We start from the raw sequence: 24,255 nt of genomic DNA, 5'->3' as shown, positions 1-24,255 counted from the left end.
CTTTTAGAGTTCTATCAAATGACAGCAACAATACGTGTCTGAGGTAAGTGATCCAATAAAGCAAGCTTAACAAACCTTATTGCTGAGCACTCTGCTATGAAAATCTAGAGAGGAAGGAATTCTAGTAATGACAAATTGTATTCAAATTAAAAGTCAAATTCTACGTACAACGTATCAGCTGTAGAAGAGAGACAATTCTGAGTTTCCCATGAAACTGTACGCCAGTTTTCTAGTAATTTATTCCCAGAGTGAAGAAGAGCCAGGAAAAGAATTGTCCATCATATATATACTGCTGGAGAATGATTACAGCTAAGTTCTTCTCTACAAGCTCTTCCTCTCAAGAGGATAAAAATGTTTAGGTCACCTCCAACTAGACAGTGAATGTAGTTTGAAATTAAACAGACAACTGAAAACAATCATGACTTGCAGTAACGTATTTTACAGAACAGAATGAGGAATATGAAGAAAAAAATTTCAGTATACCTGGGGCTCCTATCCCACTATACCACTTGAGCTTAAAATTCACTTACGTCAACAGAGGAGTTTATGCTACTTCTTGAGCCTGAGGTACTAGCAATCCAGTGGCCATATCCATTTTCTGGTCCTTCCACATTGATATCTGCTAAGTGCTGCTGGAGGGCTGTTAAAAGGCCATTAAAAAAAATGTTCAGAACCACACTGGAATTAGTCTGTTGACGAAAATACTGTATATCCAAGACTAATCAGTAACATTTTCTGTTTCACGTGATTTAATAAAACAGATAAATTCAGATACTGCTATAATCATCCCTCTTTTCTTTCAGTAGTACAAAGGCATTAGGACAATCTTTATTTTAGTAAAGAAAACAGTTAAAATACAGCAGCAACTAAAAATGAATCACTGCTTTGATCCTAAAGACAGCTGTTATGAGACTGCACATATTGACTAGTATACTCATACTGTAGCACAGCCCTCTCCACCGTTGTACAGGCTGATTGATTCCAGCAACATAAACTGCAGAATTATGAACTGACGATTTAAGAAATCACAACAATTAATAGTAATCATGAAACAGCATCTTCATACGAATCTGCAATCTACAGAGGTTTACACCAAACAAAAACCTGACAAATGAGGCCTATTTGCTATTCACTTAGCTGATTTCTAGCCAAAGCCTAATAAAAATACCAATAGCATTAAGATACCAAGTTTTCTCAAGCTAAAGCTCATTATTAATAAGCTTACCCATAAATCCTCCTTTGGCAATGCTTACGTACTCCTTATTTTTCTGCAACAGAAAAGACATTTTTGGTTGAAGCAAAAATCTCTGGAATGAGCTTTGCAAGCGTGGTAATGAAACACAGGTTAACTTCATAAAAACTGTAAACTTGAGTAATGTGAAAAACAGTGAAGATTTCAAGGGGAAAATATTTTGCCATCTAGTATCAATGACATGTGCAGACATGCCTTATTTCAGCTATTAAAATCAACAGCAATTTAGTTGTACCTGTAAGAAGTGTGCTAGCACCATGTTCATATACATATCTTCTTCCTCCCTGCCGCTTCCCATGAAGCAGAGATGTTCCCCACCAGCTATGGAGCCAGACTCAATAGATTGTTTTTGTGCTTCTAATAGGGATTTTACAGACTGTGCAAATTCTGATGGGTTTTGAAGCATCTGTGGAATGAACAAACAAAAAGTGCTGTTTGATGCCAAGGTACTGGGACACAACTTGTGAAAAGATACAAACTTTGAAAATTGTTATAATTTGTTGAGTACAAACAAAGCAACATCTGCAATGTACAAGACACATCTACACAAAAAAGCCTGACCCAGACCTCATGTTATGTAAAGAACACTAAGAATGGTCCTTTTCTTCCTCACTCCACCTTGCTCTCCCCAGGGAAGAAATGTAGCTAACATTTCTTAGTTTATTTTTGCAGACACCAAATAATAGTGGAAAAAGTCTTTGCAACTTCCACGTTGCATTAAGTTGACAATATGGCAGCGAGACTGATTTACATATTTACATATGTTTGAGCACAACACGTTTGAACTTTGCAGTTTTGAAACCCCTTAGAATACCTAGGATTTCTAGATGCCAGTAAGGTCCTACTCTTGTTGTCTCTCTGCTAAGCTTTTTCTCATTTACTTATCAAGATTTGGAAAAAAAATTACGATCAGGAGTACAAGGAGATACCTGGGATTCTCAGTACTCTCCAAGTTAAGGCTGTGGCCTCCCGAAGGCCTATTATGCATGCAAAACCAATGAGCTGCTATATGCAAGAGATGGAGAAACAAAGACTTTCTAAATACAGCTGAAATTTTAACCTGCTCTTGTGGGGAAGGCACTTATTTGAATTAATAAGGAGATACTGACGTGTAACGGGATTGGGGGTGGAGGGGAGGAATTCTCATTATCTACCCTTTACACTGGATTAAATGACGAGGTACAAAGTAACCAGTACACAACCTAGCCATCAGTAAGCCAACCCATATTTTAACTGGGGTTTTCCTAGAGCCAAATGCTGCTGCTTCATTACATAGGTGCTAAATCTCACTATTTCCTCTATCTAAGACTACCTATAAACGAGATGGATTCCAAAGTGCTTTCCCCATTGCCTCCCCTTAAAGTAAACTGTGTGTGCTTATTTCAACTTTAGTGAATGTGATGTTCAATTAAGGTTAGCAGAAGGACACACACATACCATGGGGAAAATTTTCTCCTAAATAATTTCTGATCTAGGTTAAAACTCAGGACACTGTATCATACAAACATAGAATCATTTGGGTTGGAAAAGACCCTTAAGATCACAAGTCCAACCATTAACCTAACACTGCCAAGTCCATGACTAAACCATATCCTAAGCACCACATCTACTCATCTTTTAAATACCTCCAGGGATGGTGACTCCACCACTTCCCTGGGCAGCCTGTTCCAGTGCCTTGACAACCCTTTCGGTGAAGAAATTTTTCTTAATATCCAACCTAAACCTCCCCTGGCGCAACTTGAGGCCGTTTCCTCCTGTCCCATCACTTGTTACTTGGGAGAAGAGATCAACACCCACCTCACTACAACCTCCTTTCAGGAAGCTGTGGAGAGTGATAAAGTGTCCCCTCAGCCTCCTTTTCTCTCCTATATAATTATACTTGTGCAAACAATACTGAATAATACATCATTTTAATTAGAGAGGTAAAGGTAATAGATACAGGAATGAGCTTCTTAACAAAGAAAGGTAAAAAAGCCTTTTATGGTGTATATACATCAAAATAATTCCATTCAGCATCCATAGACTGCTTGAAGTGAAATAGCAGAGGGTTAATCTAGAAGTGAAGAATATGCTTCAGCTGGCTTACAGTGTAAGTGATTTGGGGGAAAAAAACGACAGAGAAAAATATGATTGAACGTTCAGTTAGGAATTCATAATCAAATGGAAACTACAGCAAAATCTTTAATAAAGTAATTAGTCCGTAGTACATCTCATTCCCCAAATTAATGCACTTCCTCTCTCATATTGTACTGCAAACATTTTAAAGGAGCAACCAAATCCTTTTCAAGACATATGCTCCTTACAAGCAGGCTGCAGTAAGACTGGCTAGGGGAAGGAGAAAAAAAAAAGCTACTTGTTAAAATTAATGACACCTTTCATTAGAAATTATGATGCTAAAAAGAGATTTCTCCTCCAAAAAATGTCTAGTCTTTAGCCTCTATGGATTTCTAGCTCTAAGCTGAGAACAGGAAATCTGGAATCCCAAATTCCAATGTCATTAAGGACTAAACTTCTCAGTAAAATGATGTTTCCACCAATCTCCTTTAGAAAAGCTAACCTTTGAAACCTCATCACACAGCTACACAGTGCAGGCCACAGACTAGAGCCCAAACTAAGCATAATTTATTTTTCAAGACAGACATTTCTCTCTCCTTCTATTTAACTTAGGATTCCAAAAATCAGTAAAGAAACAAAAAGCATACAAACCAAATCTGAGTCTAAATGAAACGCTGTTGATAAATGCCCAGCATTGTATTGCTCTGCAGGACGACAATCCACTACAAAGAACCTTACTCCTTCCTGAAAGAGAAAGATTTTGCCAGTTACAAAATTACAAAACTGTGTAATTATTGATGGGAAAGTACATAATTCAAGTATATTTTAATACTTATTTCAATATTACAGGAACCCCTCAAAGGGGCTAACAGCTATCAAAAAACCTTATTTCATTAATTGGAACTTCTACAGTTACCAGACCACCAACAGTGTTCTAATAGTGATTTCCCATTAACACATCAGCTTGCGTACTGGAAAGGATCACCCAAGCACAATACACACAGTGTAATTATTTCACCTCTACCCAGATGAAATACAGTGGGTATGAGGGCACGCATCAACAAGACATCAGAAGGGACAACTCTGAAGTCCCAATCCAACAGTCCATTACTACTCAGCACAGCACATAAGGATAGCTTTATATATCCCACCAACTTAAAGAGGATATAAACAGATGCTTAATTTTACTTGGACTAGTTAAAAAAAAATATGCATGATGAAACCAGTGCCTGGAAACAGCTACAAAAGCCAGCAGTCAATAAGAAATACTGTAATCTATAGTCTTATCCATCTATTTGTCTTAAATACTTTAAGTGAAGTCCCTGTATCTAAGTATGTCTGCAATTAGCTACTACAGAAATAGCTTGAATCAATATTTTTGTTTGTTTAAATATTTAATTGACAAAAGACAGATATTTCATAATGGCATTCTTCTCAAAGGTACCGAGTAGTAGGTTTTAAATTTTCCTCTACATCAGTTACATTTGTGAAGGAATTCAAGTGAGATATTACTTTAAGCTCCCACTCCTCAGATCCAAATCAGCTGTAGTAAGCTCCCCTGTGCTGTAGCTCTAGTTGCTACAGCACAAATGCTTTGCAGTCAGCAAATCATTCACAAGAGAGACAACTTCAAGACAAGAATACTTCTTTCTTCCTGAAATAGCAAATATTCATCCGTGTTGTTAGCACTTCATATTTGTGATACACGAAGTAGTAAGTGACTCTTTTCCTTTTCTATAAGATTAGCAGGGGGGAAGAGTAATTCAGCATACTGACTCCTTGTTGCTGATTTGCTTGAAGAATCTCAGACACAGAAACTGCTAGACAGAGAGCCTGGCTCAAGTCTGGGTCATCATCTTTGAGGCCCAGCAAGCTGCTGCCAAAAAGGCTGTGGTTGTCCTAACAAGGCAATAGAAAAACAACAAGTTAACTGAAGCCATTGTCTTTAGATGTGAAAGCTTAAAGTAAAATTATATCCACAACGTCACAAACATTAAGCCCGATACACATATCTTGTCCACACAGTCATCAAATTTTTGATCAACTGAAATTCTTTCTGAAAATCATGGCAAGGCTGAACTTCCATTACAAACACGCTTGCGCACCACTCTGACCATGCCAACATGATGAAATACCTCTGGTTTTTGGTTTTTTTTTGATTGTTGTCCCGCCCCTCGCCCCCCAAATCTCACATACCTGTCAACACACATCAGAGAAAATACATAAAAGCCAAAGGCAATGAATATCAATTACTTTTATTTCATGAATTCACTGAAGTCTGATATCCTGAGTAAGGAAGAACGGCAAGAACAGTGCAGGTGATGACAGCTTTCTCTCTAGTGAGTGACTTTTTCCTGTTTGCTGTTGCAAGTACACCTAGGATTGCTGTGCAGTCTCCTACAACCCAGTTGTGTCAGCATGGCATTTTTGCTTCACCAGTTCTTACAAGAACCTGGTTTGCAAAACAAGGTCATCAGTCATGAAGTGAGAATATTGCAGGGAAGCTTCTCTCTAACATGTTTCACTTAACCTTCTTATCTTTCAAAGATCCTAACAGTAAATACCACCAGAGTAACAACGTGAAAAAATTGTTTAAAAACCCATCACAATGAATTATTCAAAGTTACTGTCAGCAGGAGCTTATACGGTCATCAAGAAGAAGTGAATTTCAAAATTACTTTGTTATTACCTTCCTGAAAGAAGCTGGGGTTTTGCTACAGTAATATTGTGCCAAAGAGAAGAGATCTTCTATATCCTCTAAATCAAGATTTGCTGGTGAAGTTTCTACGGATTCTGAGATATACAAACAACATAAGTACACCATTATTTCAGATGTAGAAAGCAGCACCATACATCTTTTTACATAATAAAATAACCTTTTTAATAAGGCACAACACAATTGAGTTTACTGATTAAACATGAACATTGATTCACTCTCCAGGTGGAAAGAGAAGACACATGAAGTACTCTTTATCCATAGGAAACCTACGTGATTTGCTAGAAGACCAAACCCTCTATGCAAATTATTTTTTACCACACTCTTACCTCTGTGTAGTTTTAGCTTGCAGTTGTAATACTAAGTCAGCTGCCTTTTCTAAAGAGGGCTGGCCAAGAGAATCCTCTAAAACAGAGTACTTAAGCAGCAGTACTATTATATGTCCAGGACAGTACAAGGGTGTAGTTCTGCAGTATATGGCAAAGATGCAAAATTCCAAGCACCTTCATTTTTAACTACTAGATTATTAATTATATTGTATTATGCCATGTAAAAAAAATATAAAGGCAAGTGAAATAGGCTCACAAGAAATTTAGTGTAATTTCTCTAAAACCAGAAGAAGGTAAGACAAGAACAATGAATTAGGGTCAAATCAAGCGCATACGAAGATAATAATCTGGAAAATGCAACAAGTGCAGTAGATTTAAAGAAGGATTTGAAAGCTGCTGCTTTGGGCTTAGAAACATGGTGATTGTTTCAAGTACTCCAAAGTGATAAAACTAGGTGCAGGAGTGCTAAAAGGAAATACAAGAAAGCATGTTAAGGACAAGGCAAATGTAATACAGCGAAAGAGTAGTAAGAAAGGAATTAGTGGCTGAGGGGATTCATTAAGGAGAAAATCACAGGGAAAGAATTCAGTTATTTATTAATTAAAATAATAATAAATAGGGATTATACTATATGGTAAATATTTCACAGAGAAGTACTTACTTATCATTTCTTCTTTATCTGATTCTTGTGCTAAGATAACGTCTCTGAAAACAGTAAAGTCACAGGCATAGATTTAAGTCAGTATAACCCAAATGAAACAAAAGTGGATTAAAACTGTGTCAGCAAGGAATGTCCTAAAGAATTAACTATACACTTACTTTGCATTGACAAGGATGATTAACATTAAGAAATAAATAAAGAATGGATCTGCTTGTTGTAGATATCCATCCCATATTGCCTGAGTGACTTCAGCTGAACAGTAATAGGAGAAGAGGCTCCCAAGCTAAAAATTTGGAAAATAGCGTGAGAAAAAGCAACAACCAGGAACAAACTTATCTTGTATCTCTGTTAAAAATGTTATCCTAATATCTAAAAGAAAATAAAACCAACAAAAGTACATTCAAACATACATTTGCACCATGTATTGAAGAATGGTTCTACCCTCAAAACCAATTTTTATGGAAACAGTACAGCAATGCTACAGATTATCTGTGCATAAATATGCCCGGTGTGAAGGCAAACTCAGCTGTACATTGTCAGCCTGGCAAATTCAACCAGAGAACGCAGGCAGGCTGGAATGCTGTTTAGCTCGTAGCCACTGCTAAATACCAATTATACCAACAAGACAATAATAAGAGGATACATTTACTCAACCATCTCAGCAAATAGGACTTTGAAAGGATCTTGTAAACAACATTCTTTTTACTTTTTACTTTTCACGGTAGAACCAAGCTAATTGAACATGGTTGCACCATAGTTTGACAACGTCACTTACTTAACATGACATTATGATGCTTTATGGCTGAGTAATTAAACATTTGCAAGCAAGAGAAAATTATCATTACCATTTAACAAATTGCTTGCCTGTTCCCATGTTCCCATTTAAAAATACATCCTCTCTCACATGCACAGTTCAAAGTGGATAAAAGAAAAGGTATGAAATTCTTTACATACATGCCAGGTAATATTTGCTATCACACCTAACTCAAATGCATACCAGCTGGCTTCACTGAGTCTTACTGAACTTGCTGATGCATACAAGTTCTGTATCAACAGAGCTACAGCTTTCAAAAGCTCAGTACCTGTTTTTAAACACTGTCATGGAATATTTCAACACTTCATAGTATATTTTTATAACAAAAGGTAAGAAGATCTATCCAATTCTGAGTCAAATGCAACTGAAGACAAAATGTCCCTGAACAACAAGGCAATGACAGGTCTCTGAACGTTGCTTATGTACTTCTACACATTAGAAATACCTCTATAGAGACTAAGTTTTTTGACAGATGAAACAAGGAATTTTAATGCAATCTCATAATCTAAAATGAGGCTTAAGATTTCTTCCTAAGATTGTACACCAGAAAGCATGTCATTCAGGACTGGCAGCTACACTACCTCATTTCCCTACCTCCTTTCAAAGGGAAGATTTTTTTCCTAATGATCACTAAACTTTTAATAAACAACTTCAAAGAACTTGTATTTACTAAGGAAAATTACATATATTTTAAAAAAGGGAGATTCGGTAGTAAAAAAAGACCTGATTCCTCTTTTGAAGGCTGATGGACTGGCAAAAGGCAGATTTTGAGAATATGGGAATTCTTCCTGCACACATTTTAATATTAAAATTGGTAGCAGCCTAAAAAAAGTCATCTTTAAAAAGAACCAACAAATACAGACCTTGTAGTTTAATAATCCCTTTCAGTCTTATTTCTTTAACTGAAGTAACTGAGTTTTTAAAACAACTAGTAATTTGACTTTAAAAGACCCCTTAAGGCTGATGTTTATCCACATCTACAACCATCCAGCTGCCCATTATAAAAACTAACACCATGGCTCCTTACTTTTTTGAGTATGCCACTTGCTCTCATTCTTACTTGTTCCAAGTAGTTCCTAACATCAGTGTCTCAATTGACATCCAGCACAATAAAAATGTGGCCTTAACAGGATCTCATACCTTATGTTAAACAACCAAAGACAAAAAGTCCACGCTATCTGAAAACATGCAATTTATTTCAAGACAGGCAGTTCTAATCTCTTGTACTACTCTTCCATAAACTGGCAACATGTACTTATATTTCAACAAAAAATTATTTTTCATTATGTTTCCCTACTTTCACTTTATTACCCAGTTGAGTGCATATGAGTCTGGAGTCATCTTCTTAGTATCAAGAAAGGAACAGAGTTCAGGCTCATGGTATTGAAGAAGCAATCTAAATAGATGAAATGGTCTTCCCTTCATAAAACAATCCCTAAAAAATAGCAGTGAAAATAATCATAAACTCTCCCTAAGATTCCTGTTGTCAGACTTACAGTAGCAATTCTTTATTAGTTGTGATTATAGAGTATATAATACAGAAGTATTTAAAACAGATTTAAATATCAAAACAAGGCTAGCATGGTATCAATGTTGTCAACCAAAAATAGAATTAAAAAAAATATAAATCATTCTAATATGGCAGCCAAAGAAAATTTAAAAGATGCTTATTTCATACCTGAATAACAATTAAATGACAATTCATCAAGCAGGAAATAAAGGAGCATTTAAAATGAAGAAATAGTTGTTTAAAGACATTAGGAACAAATCTCAAGTGTTTAAAAACTGAAGTAAACTTATGTGAAACTTGACACACAGATCTCCAAACACAATTATCGGCCTTTCTTAACCAAGGGTATGCCTGTGATGGTGAAATAGAGACAATCGCAGCAAATTATATGTGGGGATTCTTTTCTGAAATTATCACCAGAACTCTGACTTCCCATCATGTTAACAGGACAAAAAGCGTGAAAAGAAGAAAAATATTCTATTAATGAATTTAGCACAGGAATCTAGACTTGCAATTTACTTTCTGTTCGAATGGTTAATACGGTCAATTATTGCAGTCAGGCAGTCAGTCTTTACCAGCTTTTAACATGAAGAATGGATATATACCCAAAAAGAACTTTAAAAAGAATCTTTCCACATTTCTACTGACAGTGGAACAACCTTGTTTAGACATTTTTCTTACATGTTTTGCTCAGTAATTTTTTACTTCTGGTACCTATCATAGTAATCAACCCTTAATAAATACTCAGTTTAACAAAAAACAAACAAACAAAACCCAACCAACCAATAACGACCAGTAATAAATTTCCCTAGAAACTAACCTACATTGTACTTTAGGACACTGTGGTTTGTTGTTGTTGGGGTTTTTGTTTTGTTTTGTTTTGTTTTTTTTTGTTGTTGCTGTTTTGTTTTGGTTTTTAAACCAAAAAAAAGGAACATATTTTCTACCCTCTGTTAGAGGTACCATTGATGTAATGCACTTTCCTCACTGGTCTCTGGGAGGAGACACACCTCCATTAACCACTTGCAGCTTTTTAATTAGTTTACTACCTCACAAGCCCTCACACAAATCATTGTCCACTCAATTGCCTATCTGAGGTGGTGTTTTCTTCTACTTATGGCCCAAACAAAGAATGCTAATGACCTAGGACTTCCATACTAATTGTTTGGTAATTTTGTATAATTCAGAAAACTCACCATTCTAGAGGAAGGGCAGGAGAAAAAGATAGATAGGTATCCACAGGATACTTTATACCAAAAGCCTTAAGAGTAACAGTGTTCCCAAGGAAAAAAAAGCAAAACCTCCCTCATTTAAAATAGCCTATTATGTTTTTTATTCCTCATTCTTCCTTTGGCTTGCTAGAGACGCTCTTTCAAAAAAAAAAATCCAAGATATAATATGGTCAAACAGATCATGCTGTACATTTCCCTCACCTGTTGTCAATATTTTGTTAAAGTCCCAATAAATATTTCATGATAGTTACAAAACATGAGAAAATGTGAATAGGAAGTGTATGATTTAAAAAAGAAAAATAGCAAAAAGTAAAAAATGAACTTTTTATCAAATAGTAGTGATGGTCCAGCAGACAAACATCAAATCAAGACCAAATTGACCTAAGTGGAGATTTGCAAGTCTACTATAAATTGCCTTTCCATGCCTTTCATTCTCCCACTGAAAAAAAACCAACCTAGGACTACGATCTTTACTTACAGAGTATCCATATATTATTTCACAAGGTCTTAATCAGAAGACTCTGTAGCCTCGCTGGAGTGTCATGGTGCTACTCCAACATAAATAAAACAATATTTCAGTGAGAGCACCTATATAACAGCATGAAAAGCTCCAATTCCGTATTTTTTATTAAAAAAATAAAATCTAACAACTTAAAAAAAATAATTTCAGTCCCAACTCAGTAGAATACAGGGAAAATATCAACTACTTCTTCGAAAGAGATTTTGTGACTTAATTAGTGCTTATGAAGTACTTTGAAGTGACAGGGATAGAAGTGTTTTAGATACCAAAAATGCTAGGAAAGGAAAGAAAAAATGCTTTCACATAACATATGTGAATTAGATAGATTAAACAAATACTTTTGATATTGCATGAAATGACAGTTCTTTAAAAGGCACATCGAGTCCCCATCAGTCACATGCTAAATCTTTACATCTTAAACCCACTCAATCACCTCTTGGACTTCAAACCAGCAGGTATTGAAACATGGTTCAATTCATCATATGAAGGAATCTGACAACTTTGCTACAAGCAGTGCTACTCTAGCTGAAACCAACGTGCATATCCTTTCAGAAAATACTTTTAATGCCAATAAAAACGGTTCACAGGCAAAAGAATGAGAGTTTTACCTTGGAATGAATTTATTCATGATAGCGTAAAAGCAGTTGTACAAATCACTGCGTGGCAAATGAAGGTGCACCAGAGGTTTGAGCAGATGTATCCAGCCGAGGCAAGAACTGTATTTAACATTGCGGGATTTACAATAAAAAGTAATAACAGACTCAATATCCAGAAGTAATATTGACTTCTCCTCTTCTGGCACTGACACCTGGTCTGAAATAGGCACAGCAATATAAAAAGTATTAATATAGCCTTTCAAAGACATTGAATGAGATTATTTCATAGCCCAATTGCACCAACAGGGACTGCTTGGAAGAAAAAAAGCAACAAAACCAAACAGAAAACTACCAGCTTGGGTTAAACGCTTATGGAAAGGCATCCAAAAAGGCATCAAAATACAAGTGATTTTATAACCCCAGCAGGATAAGGCATTTAAATATCACAGCCACAGAATTAAAGAAGTTTGGGTTTTCCAGGATCTATATGAAGCAAAGAGGTAGATACTTCTAATGCACAGAATGCTCCTCTTCTGTTCCTATTTGATGTGCTCAGCACATAACTTATGCTCAACTCTACCACTAATTCCTTTGAATTTCAACACAGATCAACCCACAATGCATACCTACAATTCCTCAAAAACCCACTGACGTGCAAATTTATGAAAATCAGTAGTTTGAAATCAGCTAGGCTTACAGACTTAAATTTTAGTATTAACACATAAATCACATTTTTAATCTCTACTTCAAAGTAATTTTCTTACTAATAGTTGAACTTTGGGGTTGTTAGGGTAACTATAAAAAGAGAAATGATTCAGTTACTTACAACCACACCTGGCTTTTAAATTTGATTTGGTGCTGTTGCTAATCAGAAGATATATTAACCATGAACAAATAATCTTTTATCTAATGTAGAACATTGTTTCAAATTCTTATAAATGTTGTAAGGTACTGAAAAGTAAAGATGTGCTCTATTTAATGACAGACTAATTCTTAATCCATAATTTATATTGTTGCATTTGGATGAAAATTGGCAGAAAAATTTCGTACAAAACCAGTTCTGTAATTAAGGTAGCAAGCTAAACACTTCTTAAATACTGTCATTATTGAGTTTGATACATACACAAAGCTTAGGTTTGCATTAGTTCCAAAGCATCTTTATGCATAAAGTCTTACTGAAAAGGCTGACAACACTCCAGAAAAAGTACCGGCATCCACCTCACCTGAGCCATGAATCTAAGACATGCTGAAATATGTCAACACCATACACCAAATTATGACTTCCTCCATGTGATGAAATAGCTTACTTACAGTTAAATATACTGGTATTTATTATACAGATTGTAGTGAAACCAGACTTTTGTGTAAGTTCATACAATTTTCAGTTTATGATTAAACACCTCTTTAGATTGTTTTATGAAAAATCTAATATTAAATACACTTACGAATTAAATATTTCAGAAATAGATTTGTTTTAATCCACCTAGATTATGTGAATTTTACTATAGCTAAACTGACTTTTACAGTTAAAAGAAGTAATAACCATGTTATGTCCCAGACGGGGGGAAGAAATGCCTACACACTACATTAATGCAGTGGCATTAAATTTCTACCAAATATTTCCCCCCCTTAATTACAAGAAGCCCATGAGTCTCATTACTGTTAATGGAAGTTTTTATTACTGAAATCTTTAATATTTTCCCATCAAAGCCAGTCAATATTTGGCATTTCCTTTCTTCTACCTCTCAGGAAAATAAAATAGTAGATAAAACTCAAATGCTGTCTAAAGATTTACTTTGTATTTGGAGACTACTTGCTTTGCTAAAACACTGAAGTAGAGAGATTTAATCCAATCCAAAACTGAAGTCTCTATATAACCTTCATTCTGAACTAACTTCACATTTACTACTTTGATCAGTTTAATAGTTACATATTACAAAATATCTGCAATAAAGACAAAAGGAGAACTGTCATTAAAGTGCTTAATTTTGTATGTTATGAATACTAATTGGAATGTTCTGCCATCTTCCAGAAAAGACACTGTGATTAAATAACACGGTGAATTTTTTTTTCCCCTTTCCTTTACAGGTCAGAGAGAAAAGGAAAATAAACCCTTCTAGGTTATAGAGCTAGAAAACATAGAACTGCATTTTAAAAGTAGTAGGTATGTGTGTATGTATGTATGTATGCAATAACGCCATTCTCTGCCTTGACTTTCAATTGTGCAACAATAAATATACGTGTGACAGGTAATAAAATAGACGATTCTCTTACTGATGTCATAAGAAGTACCCTAATTTATGAGTCAGCATTGACTCCATCACCTGATCACTGATACTAACGCTGTTGCACAGTGTCAGGGATTTGGCCATTTCTGTGATGAGTTGCCAACCATACCTTGTGGCAGCACCTTACAGACATACTGGAATATTATTCCCAATGTCCTGGCAGCATCTTGCTTTCACAAACACAACCTTTCAATTTTTGCTGAAAACACTATTAAAAAAATACCTTTCAAAAAATAGTCTTTAAAGTCCAAAATGTTTAACATATTTCTTCCCTTAGAGGTTATATGCATTTTGGAGCTACTCCAGCTTTTCACATTAAGTACCAGTCATTAGACAATTAAAAACTTGAATGACACCACAGAAAGACCATCTGGTTTAAAAGATGGAGCTTGGAAAAAATTTAAATTTTTTTAAACTCCTGGAGCTTTCTTCCCATTCGGCTCTGACCACGCAAACTATCACTTACAAGCTAATACTTTAAAATTCCATGCCATCACCCATCTCAGAGCCAGAGTACAGATAGGGTACTACAGTTTTCTTACAAGTGCTTTCTGATTTTCTCTGCCCTCTCATCTTCTTCCTCAAAGCTTCCTTCAAAATGTAAACATCATACAGGTTATTTCATTCAAATAACAAAGCCCTAAGACAACTGAGAGTACAGAAGTTTTCACATAGGTGATCTAAACATAATTGAACTTACCAATTAGCTCTTGGCAATCCTTCTGAATGATACTCTGTTCTGGTAGGTCTAAGGAGCCATCCCAGGATGCCAGGCTGTCCCCCTTCCCTACAACATTAAGTGCAATCTGAAAACAAAAATAGAAAACTCTCTAAACATTTTAGTATCCTTTTGTAGTTACCCAATTATTGAACTCAATGAAGAGGAATATCCTAAAACTGAATCAACATACATGCATATTAAAATTCCAGTACTATATCTCTTCTGTACAGATGCTTGGTAATTAAATCATTTACCTCAAATCAAACACAACCTCAGGTATTTCCTGCTTCTTGATTCAAGCTCGTATTTACCTTCCAGACTTTGGCCCTCAGATCAGCAGGCAACGGCCTTCCTTGAATAATGTTTCTCACAGTTTCGAGATCACAGCCTCCTTCTTCTAGAGCGTCTGCAAGATCTTTTTCCCTATAATAAAGATACATAATGTGTTTATTAAAAGAGAATTATGCAGTATTTTCCACTGTTTATCTATTAAATAGATGTAGACTGGAGGCTGCTATCAGGCAAAACCCACACATATGTAAAGATATAAGACAATTTGCCAATTACTGAAAATAAATATTTGCAAAATCTTATTTATTCCTTTATTTTTAAGGCTGCCTGTTCAACTTCTAATTCCATTCAATTTACATATGAGAAAAAATAAGTTCAAAGCATTTTTTGTTTGGCAATGTTGCAAAATGTATCATGAAAATGCAAATGTAGTTGTCGTTTAAAACTTGGAGAGATACACGGCAAATTTACACACACACCCCCCCAATGCATTTAAAGCAGACACAACACCTAAATTAGATGGTAGAGTTCTTTTAAATAAAATACAACATGACCTAGAAAACAGAAAGCTTATTTCAAAGGTTTAGAACAGTCAGCTTTTAACCTCATCTTTCCCTGAAATGGGAAAGGAACTTTTAGTCAAACTCAGGTTTACTTAATTATAAAGTTCTAGTACCGTAAGTGTAGACATGTGCACAAGACTGAATTAAAACATACAGAACTGTTAATAATAGTGTAGAAAGTAGCAAAATACACAAATTCACAGGTCAGTCAAACAGCAGCGATACTTTAAGTTGCCGTAGTAAGACAACAGAAGTTCACAAGCATTACAGGGAAGAAGGCACGCGTGCAGAAGTGACCACTTCACAATCTCTCTGATAGCTTCTGCAGAGCGTTTCAACGGTTCCACGCTGTCAACAATGAGACAATAACATCTGATGATTTCAGGAATTTCAATATTATGTGGCACAGCAGTGGCAAAACACGAGGTTCACTGGAAAAATAGCAATGGCAGTGATACACAGGTCCTGAAGGCAAAACTCCTCCCTTACTGCGTCATCTTCACTGTTCTCTACTAGCTCTGACCCATGCCTTAAGAACGGCTTTGCTTCATCTACCTGAGGAGTTAAACCCACAGCCTGGAGGTTTATAGCCAGAGCAATCATGGAATGGGATTGTTTATTCAGGACAGATATTCAAGTGTGAGGATGCATTCCTTGTGAACAACACATCTATTCATACGTGTAACAACAGATGTTGAAGTGTCATCAGTACAATTCTCAATTAATCCACGTGTTACGTACTATTGTAGTCAGTTCCAAATACCCAGGGAAAAGAACATCAGCTGTTGAGCTTTGCCTGCTGCTTCAATTTGCATATATCCACAGCTAACTCCTTGATAGGAAGCTTTTCAAGTTTAGTCTTCTGAAAGCTTAACACACAGATTTCTGATTTTCTAAATACCACCCTTTTGGATAAACAGATTAAAATCTCGATCCTACAAGAATGTATGCATACACTTAACAACAAGCAATGAGCTAGCCTTACTTAAGGCTTCTCAAAGTATTTACAACTTTGCAGAGTAAGCATTTGCCTTGCGTTGTATCAGCCAGTTTCTTTGCCAGTGCTTTTTGGTAGCACTTTAAATCATATTTCAAATATACACCAGGGCACAACTAATAGTCTGTTTTCTTTAAGTAATTTTCCAAATTTGGACGAAAGAAAGTACAGTTTACAAAGAGGCTGACTTGCCTTGTTTTCTTATATTTTTAGTATTAAAAAAAATCCCAAAGCCCCATAGGACTACAGGTTGCATGGATGAATATCCCTTTCCCGAGACAGAAATGGGGGTGGAAAAAATACACAAGCACACTTGCACATCTGTCACCTATCCTGTTGTCTGATCGTGTACATAACAATCAATGCTGGAAAAATTAAATCTCCAAATCAGTTAACCCTGAATAAAAATCAGGTATTTCCAGGGCATTTACACAAAGAGACTGAGCAGAATTGCATGAACTCTGGGATGATCTAACTTCAACAGAAGCCAACATCAAACATCAGCTGAAGAGAGCTAGATGCTCTCAGATATATTGCAGGTTTCTGTGCACACTATGTGTGACAAACAGACTAGAGAGCAACAGCCAGGCCTTGAATTAGAACACACAAAATACCATCAGTTGCGACAAATATTATCCAAGTATTAAACAGGCACGTGGAAATGAATCCAACAGCTGCACACATGTTGTATTTCAGGTGGAAAGGTCTTAAATTGCAATACTTAAATGTGGTTTCTATGTCCTCCAAAGAAAATTATTGGGGGGGAAAAAAAGTAATTTAATATGTGTGAAACATCACTTAAAAACACATCTACACAAATTACAAAAACACACCTGGCAAAGAATGTTTCACAGACCCATGACTACTAATTCTACCAGTTACTTGTACCTAATAATCACAGCTTAAAAACCTGTGCACAGGTTAACATCAATATCAACTTCAACATGTTATCTGAAATGTATGCTTCCTCTGTTTGATATGTTACGATTTGCAAAATCTTCTTCATGACTACTGTCATCTGCACTTTGTACACTGTGAAGACGACAGGCAAATGCCAGCTTTACTACTCCACTTCAAAACGTAAGAATGTGATACGCCCACCTCCCACATGGAGATGTGATGCATTACCAGATTGAGTTAAATGCAATACCAGCTGGGGTGGGGAGGGGAATTGCATTATTCTAGTTATGATTTAATCAGCTATTGTTTTCCTCCATCAACTCCCAAGACTGTTCACAGGCTAGAAGTGGGGACTCCTCAAAGATGAAGAAAAATTATTTTCTAATAAATGTTCTATTCACACGAACTTGCAAAGTACCATGACAGTAATTTTGATACTTTAACACATCCCCTGGCTGTGTTTTACCTTATTTTCAGTCTGCGCTATAAATGTTCCAGCAAACTGCCAGCAATCTGGATCCTTGTCTTTCGTGAGTGAAGATCAGCTAGGAAGTGTTCTGTTCACACGGACAACTATTACACTTACTCTGGAAAGAACACAGCACCTCTCGTTACAGGCAATCTCCTCCAGACCTGAACACCCTTCTTTCTGATCTACCACGGCCCCACTGCCTAATTCGAGATGCTATTCTGAATTTTGGTTAGATGTGTACAATTCCAGCCTACACCATGGCCTGAAAGGTTAATTCCCACAAGACATACTGTTCTAAATGTCAGAATGCACCATATTGCTATTAATGTATCCAGAGTAAACTTCCATACTCACAGAGGGATCTCTGAAATTCAGGCCAGCCCAGTGACATACTATAACCAATAGGTAACAACCTTAACAGGTATTGAACATGATTTTTTTTTTAAAGCCAAAACAATTAAGATGTGAGAGAGAGCTGGAGGCAATATAAAAATTTATCAACTGTTGGGACTTCAGCTTCACTTTTTTTTTTTTAAGTACTATTTATTTTATTTATATATGACTCTGAGGTAGTTGGTAATAATCCCTTATAAAAACTAATGAAGAGATTAAGAAATTGTGGGGATGTAAACAGCAAGGAAAGATAGTAGGAAGTGTTTTGATAAGGTACAAACACATAGGAAAAGACCTATAGTATTAAGAAAACTATAAACAATCAGTATATTACAATGCCTGGAATGTATCTGCTAAAGTCATTACGTCTGCTCATTTGTTATTAGGAAAGACAGATCCCTTTGAACCGCTTCTTCCAAGTCAAAGTGCATTTTTGGAAAAAAATGCTTCAGAAGTTTAAAGCTTTGATTTGAGATGGGCACACTTCTCATACTAATTTACTACTTTCACAGCCCAACAGGTATCCTCTACACATACCAAATTCACTATCTAAAACGCACTTAGTCCAAAACAAGATGATCACTCTTTTTCCATATACACTGAATCTACTACTACACACCTGCCTGTAAAATATTACTCAGTGGCCTAAAAGAGGGTTAAAACACATACTCCCACCTAGATCATACTGCTTACCAAACTGCTTCCCATATTCTGACCACTGATCTGATGTTGGCATAACACTTCAAAAGCTTCTTTGGTTATTTTCTCTGACAGTCCTCAGGTGACACACTCATCGTAGCTGCCCTTGACATGCTCTAGTAGCCCACCACCACTTTCAATGTAAGAAGTAGTATTTCTTCAAACACCTTCACATATCATTCCTGTTCTCCCTAAATCAGAAGCAAGGCTGCTACCAGCTGAACCCTTGCCAACAGTATCATCAGCTTTAGTTTCTACAAAGTCGTCGTCACCTCGGACGTCAAACATATCCAGTGTGCAAGTTTTCGTGTATTTGTGGTAATTGTAGCATGAAAAGAGAAAGACGGATACACATATCCTGGGGTTGTTTAGCCTGGAGAAGAGGAGGCTCAGAGGTGACCTTAGTGCAGTCTACAACTACCTGAAGGGAGGTTGGAGTGAAGTGGGAGTCGGTCTCTTCTCCCGGGCAACCAGCGATAGGACAAGAGGACACAGCCTCAAGCGTCGCCAGGGGAGGTTCAGGTTGGACATTAAGAGGAATTTCTTTTCAGAAAGGGTTATTAGCCATTGGAAGGGGCTGCCCAGGGAGGTGGTGGAGTCACCGTCTCTGGAGGGGTTTAAGAAAAGACTGGACATGGCACTTAGTGCCATGGTCTAGTTGACAGGGTGGTGTCAGGGCAATGGTTGGACTCGATGATCCCAGAGGGCTCTTCCAACCTGGTCGATTCTGTGATTCTGTGGTATCACAATGCTGCCATCACAATTATGAGGGCTGCCTGTACATATCCATGTTAGTGCCAGATTGGACTTATTCCAATAGATTTTTATTATTTTTGTTAGTAAAAAGGTAGATCTAAACTGCATTTTAAGCAAAGTACTTTACTGGAAAAAGCTCACAATATCATACAGATTTACAACACGTAGTAACTGCAAACGAGCTTTACTTAAAAGAAAACTAGGCAAGTGAGTAGTGCTGATGCACATTTCCAAAGTCAACGGCTAATACAAATTTATTTTAATAGTCATCATCCTACCTTCCCACCGCAAAGAACACAGCTTCCCACCACAGAAAACTATCTATATAAAAGCTTCTCTCCTCCCCACCCCAAATATACTTTTATATAATCTTGTTACTCTGGTTCCTACTTTTAATTTAGGATTGTCCTGACTACCGAAAAAAAGCCTCAACAAGAGCTATATTAAATCGAAAGTAATGAAGAGTGTGTGTTCTCTATTGAAAACAAACAAACAAAAATCAATCCCTCACATTTACTTCAAAATATCCATTGTATTCAAGAACACCATTGAACAGTCTTTTTTTCCAACAGAATTTCGGAGGAAAACATTAACACCCTGACATTTTTACCTCTTTTTTTTTTTCCTCAAGTGTGTTAATTTCACATTTAACTGCAAAGGATTTTTTTGTTCATATGCTTTCATTAGAAATATTATGGCTCCAAGCACTAATAAGCCAGATTCTGAGCACAGAAAAAATATATATGTGCTAGTTTTGTCACCCTGTTGTCTGAAACACTTGGAGTGTATTGTTGGACCTACAAGATGAATGATTCCAATGCAAAGTTAAATGAACAGGAACAATACCTCTGTTAGAGTTACATTTAGTTAGTTCAGGTCTTAGCTTTCAAAGCATAGCTCTTAAAATAAAAATATGACTTGATGAAGTTTGCTGAAGCTTGAGTATTAAACAAACATCTGCAAAAAGGTTTCATAAATTAATTCATAACTGTTTATATCTTTATCTGAGAACCTGAACAAGAAAAATTAAGTCCAAATAATTTATTTCCTTGATAAATGAGGAGAAAAAAACCCCTGTAACTTCCAATTACAAGCATTTTAACTAAGAACAGTCCAGCTTGTTTGTGTCTATATACTCTATTGACTGGACATATTGTATTGACTAAAATGATGGTTAAAATAATCAAATAAGTAGACAAAAAAAAAATAACGATTTTGCAGCACAGCTTGAAAGCAGCCTGACTCCTTTGTGTTTCACAGTATTCTTAATTTTGGACACAGATATATCTTCCAGCATCAAATATAATACAGCCAGCAATTTCTCAAATTAATTTTGGAGAATATACCAAATAGGTAAAAATAAATATTTAATTTAAAAGGTCTGTCAGGTTTTCCTCATTTTTAAATCGAAACTGTTAATAAACTTCCTGTATTTACTGAAGAAAAAGCTGACAATCCCATCTTGCAGTAACTGTATACAATAAGTTTTGGGACGTGGGTGAGGTGGTTTTTGTTTTTTTGTTTGTTTTTTTAAATTGTATTGTACAGTGACAAATGTCCCTGGTTTTTGTTAAACAAAACACCAAGCAGTCAGTATGGACATTGAGGGTTTTAACTCATCATTAGTTCGTGCCCCCTCAAACCACTTACACCAGCACCGCATGTTAAATTGACATAGGAAAAATAAAAAGGGTATTTTATTTTAATAAGCATGTCCAGAGCCTACACACTCAAGGTGCTGTCACAGTCTGTGAACGCAGAACTACTGCCTTTGAATCCCCCGAAGGAACTGAACAGAGGACAAGGAATCAGCACTTCCAGTTTTGTTCCCAACACAGGTGCACACATGCATAATTTTATGTTTTGGCTGGTTTTTTTAAACATGAAATGTTATTGCACAATCCTATATACATCAAAACTACGATAATGTAGTAATTTACACCAAAAACCTCATTCGAAAGATACATATTCTTAGAGAAACAACTGTTCAATAGCATTCAGATACGTATACAAGATAACAGTTTAAATCAGTAAATGAAAAAAGAAAATATTTCACTGAAGCTCGCTTAAAAAAACCCAAAACACAACAACAAAACCAAAAAGCCATGTGTAATTTCTGAACAAGCAATAGAGAATAAAACTTTATGTTATTCACAGGGTACAGCTCTGGGTGCACAGAATGCATTCTGGCATATTAATGTAGCATTTAAGCATAAATTTCTTGAACAGCTCCCATAAAGACTTACACAATCTGTTCTAACAAACGCCTTTGAGTTTGCCTTTTCTGGTAGTACCAGCAAATCAAATTTACTATAGTCACATTTTGAAGCTGCCAGTCAGAATAGCAACAATGTGCCTTGAAACATGTCTGGAAACCACACTTGTGCCTCATTCTTAAGCAGGAATTTCAGCATTTTGTGGTGATCTGGGAGACTGTAATATTCTTTCAGCATTACTAATGAAAGAAGTTTGAAGTATTTTTTCAGAGATACTTCAACATGGTTCTTATTCAATGCCCAGGGTTATACTTCAAAGTGTCGAGACTGCTCCATCAATGAGTCTGTCCTTAACTTTGTAATTATATGTCTCAAGAGTCAGGTCTGTATTTAGAAACGATGCTTACACAACACTGTACCTATAGGAAGTGCTTCATAAACTTTGAAGCTGCAACTAAAAGCAAAAAAAGGCTGAAAAACTACACCGATTCATTTTCATTTGCTAGCAAATATCACTTAGTTATTCCATCCACGAGCTGTATTTGTAGAACCAACCTAGAAAAAGAACAGATACCAGCTACACCTGCACATGTGTCAATTCTGGCTTCTTTAAAGTGCCAAGAAGGCTAAGCACAGTTAGCAAGAAACTTTGAATCCGCCACATAAAGCCTAGAAACAACAACGTCAGATTGGAAATTATCATAAAAAACAGGTCTGTAAGGTAATTGCTTGAAAAGTGCGTACGTGGAGAGGACAAAGAGCAATGCCACGGCACAGAACCACAGAAAGAAAAGAAATCACATGCAATGGAGAAGTGCAAAGAGAAAAACAAAGTGGGGATGCACAGGAGTGATGTGGGGTGCAGTAAGAACGGCTTCAGTGTTTAAACACAATGGTTATTTAAGCCTCATCAATCTTAAGTGAATACGCATGCAACAAGTTCTAAAATCACATCACTGTTACCATCAAAATGATCCTACACATGCTCCAGAAACAGTCTCTACTCTTGTCCTAAAGGTTCAATGTAAAATCCATTATAAGTAATAGCTGCGTTGAAGGAGAGCGGCAACCAAAACCATCCCGAAAACAAGCCAGGACCAGTGTTGCCACCTGCGCTGGAGTAGGTCCGCAGAGAACGGGGAAGCTAAACCGAACAAAGCGACCGTGCTCCAGGCAGACAGGCGCACACAGCGAGCAGCTCCACCGCCTGTTAAAGCTGTCATCTCAAGCTGGAGCAACCGCCTCGCTTCAGGCTGGGCACGGCCCGAGGCCGCCCCGTCTCGCCCTTGTTCTGACGGCGGCGCTTCCTCTTTCGGGACCCGGGAGCTGCCGAGCGCCCGACGGCTTTTGCCCCGAGGTCGCCCCGGGCTTCCACCGCGCTGGGGCCTGCCGGGCCGGGCGGACGGGGGGCCGCAGGGGGGCCGCGCCCCCCAGGGAGCTGTCCCAGCCACCCTGCCTCCACCGAGCGCTCCGCGGTGGCGGCGGGGCCACGTACGCCCCCGCCCGGCTTCAAGGGGCGGCCTCAGCCCCACACCCCAAACGCGGGGCGTCCCGGGGGAGGGGGCGGCGGGGAAGCGGTGACGGGCGGGGGGGGTTCAGCCCCTCTCGCCCACCGGCCCCTCCCCTCTCCCCCGCTGCGGAGGGCGGGGGGAAGGGAGCGGGACGAAGGGCACCGGCATCCCCGTAACTCACCAGCTGCTCGACGGCGGCGGCGCCTCTTCCCCTTCCGCCATAGCTGTTGACGTGACTCCTCGCTCGGCCGTAAAGCGCGGTCGGGTGTGAGTTCCCCCCCCACACCCCTCCTCACCGCGCACCGGCTCCCGTCCTGTCGTGAAGTGAGGGCGCCCGCCGCAAACCGCGGAAGCCTGGCAAGGCAGAAGGGCGGTGCCTGCAGGAGGAGAAGGGGCGGGAGCCGGGGCGAGGCGGGCCGGGCCGGGCCGGGCCGGGCGGGACTTGCCGCTGCTGATGCAGCGCCCTCACGGCGTTCACCTGAGCCAGCGCCGGGCTCTCTGCGGGGCAGCGGGAGTAGCAGGTCCTTAGCAGTGGCCGTAGAGAGGCTGCGGTTACGGGGCTCTCCCCCGGGGAGCAGGAGCTGCCCCGCCGCGGGCCGGGCTGACGCAGCCCCTCCTCAAGCAGCTGCCGTCCGGTTTCCCCGCCCTGAGCGGGAGCCTCCCCTCAGCGCGCCCGGGGAGGCGGTGGGGGGTAGGCAGCAGCCTTGCGAGGCGGCCCGGCGCTGAGGGAGGCGTACTCTGCCGGGAAACCCGCTGCTGCTGC

The 24,255-nt window shown here is 38.0% G+C and overlaps 1 protein-coding gene across 1 annotated transcript in view; it reads right to left on the bottom strand.

The window, feature by feature from the left end:
• Window positions 1-23,730, bottom strand: part of TBC1D23 (TBC1 domain family member 23) — a 34,672-nt gene extending 10,942 nt beyond the window's left edge. Inside the window, exons 1-13 of the mRNA XM_068417363.1 lie at window positions 23,674-23,730; window positions 15,006-15,117; window positions 14,674-14,779; window positions 11,698-11,902; window positions 9,139-9,262; window positions 7,172-7,296; window positions 7,014-7,057; window positions 5,997-6,100; window positions 5,084-5,206; window positions 3,959-4,051; window positions 1,488-1,658; window positions 1,226-1,268; window positions 531-640 (exon numbers count right to left, since the gene is read on the bottom strand). Coding sequence (XP_068273464.1) covers window positions 531-640; window positions 1,226-1,268; window positions 1,488-1,658; window positions 3,959-4,051; window positions 5,084-5,206; window positions 5,997-6,100; window positions 7,014-7,057; window positions 7,172-7,296; window positions 9,139-9,262; window positions 11,698-11,902; window positions 14,674-14,779; window positions 15,006-15,117; window positions 23,674-23,714 — 1,401 coding nt within the window. The 5' untranslated portion in view covers window positions 23,715-23,730. The remainder of the gene's footprint in view (window positions 1-530; window positions 641-1,225; window positions 1,269-1,487; window positions 1,659-3,958; window positions 4,052-5,083; window positions 5,207-5,996; window positions 6,101-7,013; window positions 7,058-7,171; window positions 7,297-9,138; window positions 9,263-11,697; window positions 11,903-14,673; window positions 14,780-15,005; window positions 15,118-23,673) is intronic.
• Between the last annotated feature and the right edge of the window lie 525 nt (window positions 23,731-24,255).

The sequence above is a fragment of the Nyctibius grandis genome, chromosome 23 (genome assembly GCF_013368605.1).
Source record: "Nyctibius grandis isolate bNycGra1 chromosome 23, bNycGra1.pri, whole genome shotgun sequence".
In the NCBI taxonomy this organism is placed as follows: Eukaryota; Metazoa; Chordata; class Aves; order Nyctibiiformes; family Nyctibiidae; genus Nyctibius; species Nyctibius grandis.
This window is presented reverse-complemented; position numbering and strand designations above follow the sequence as displayed.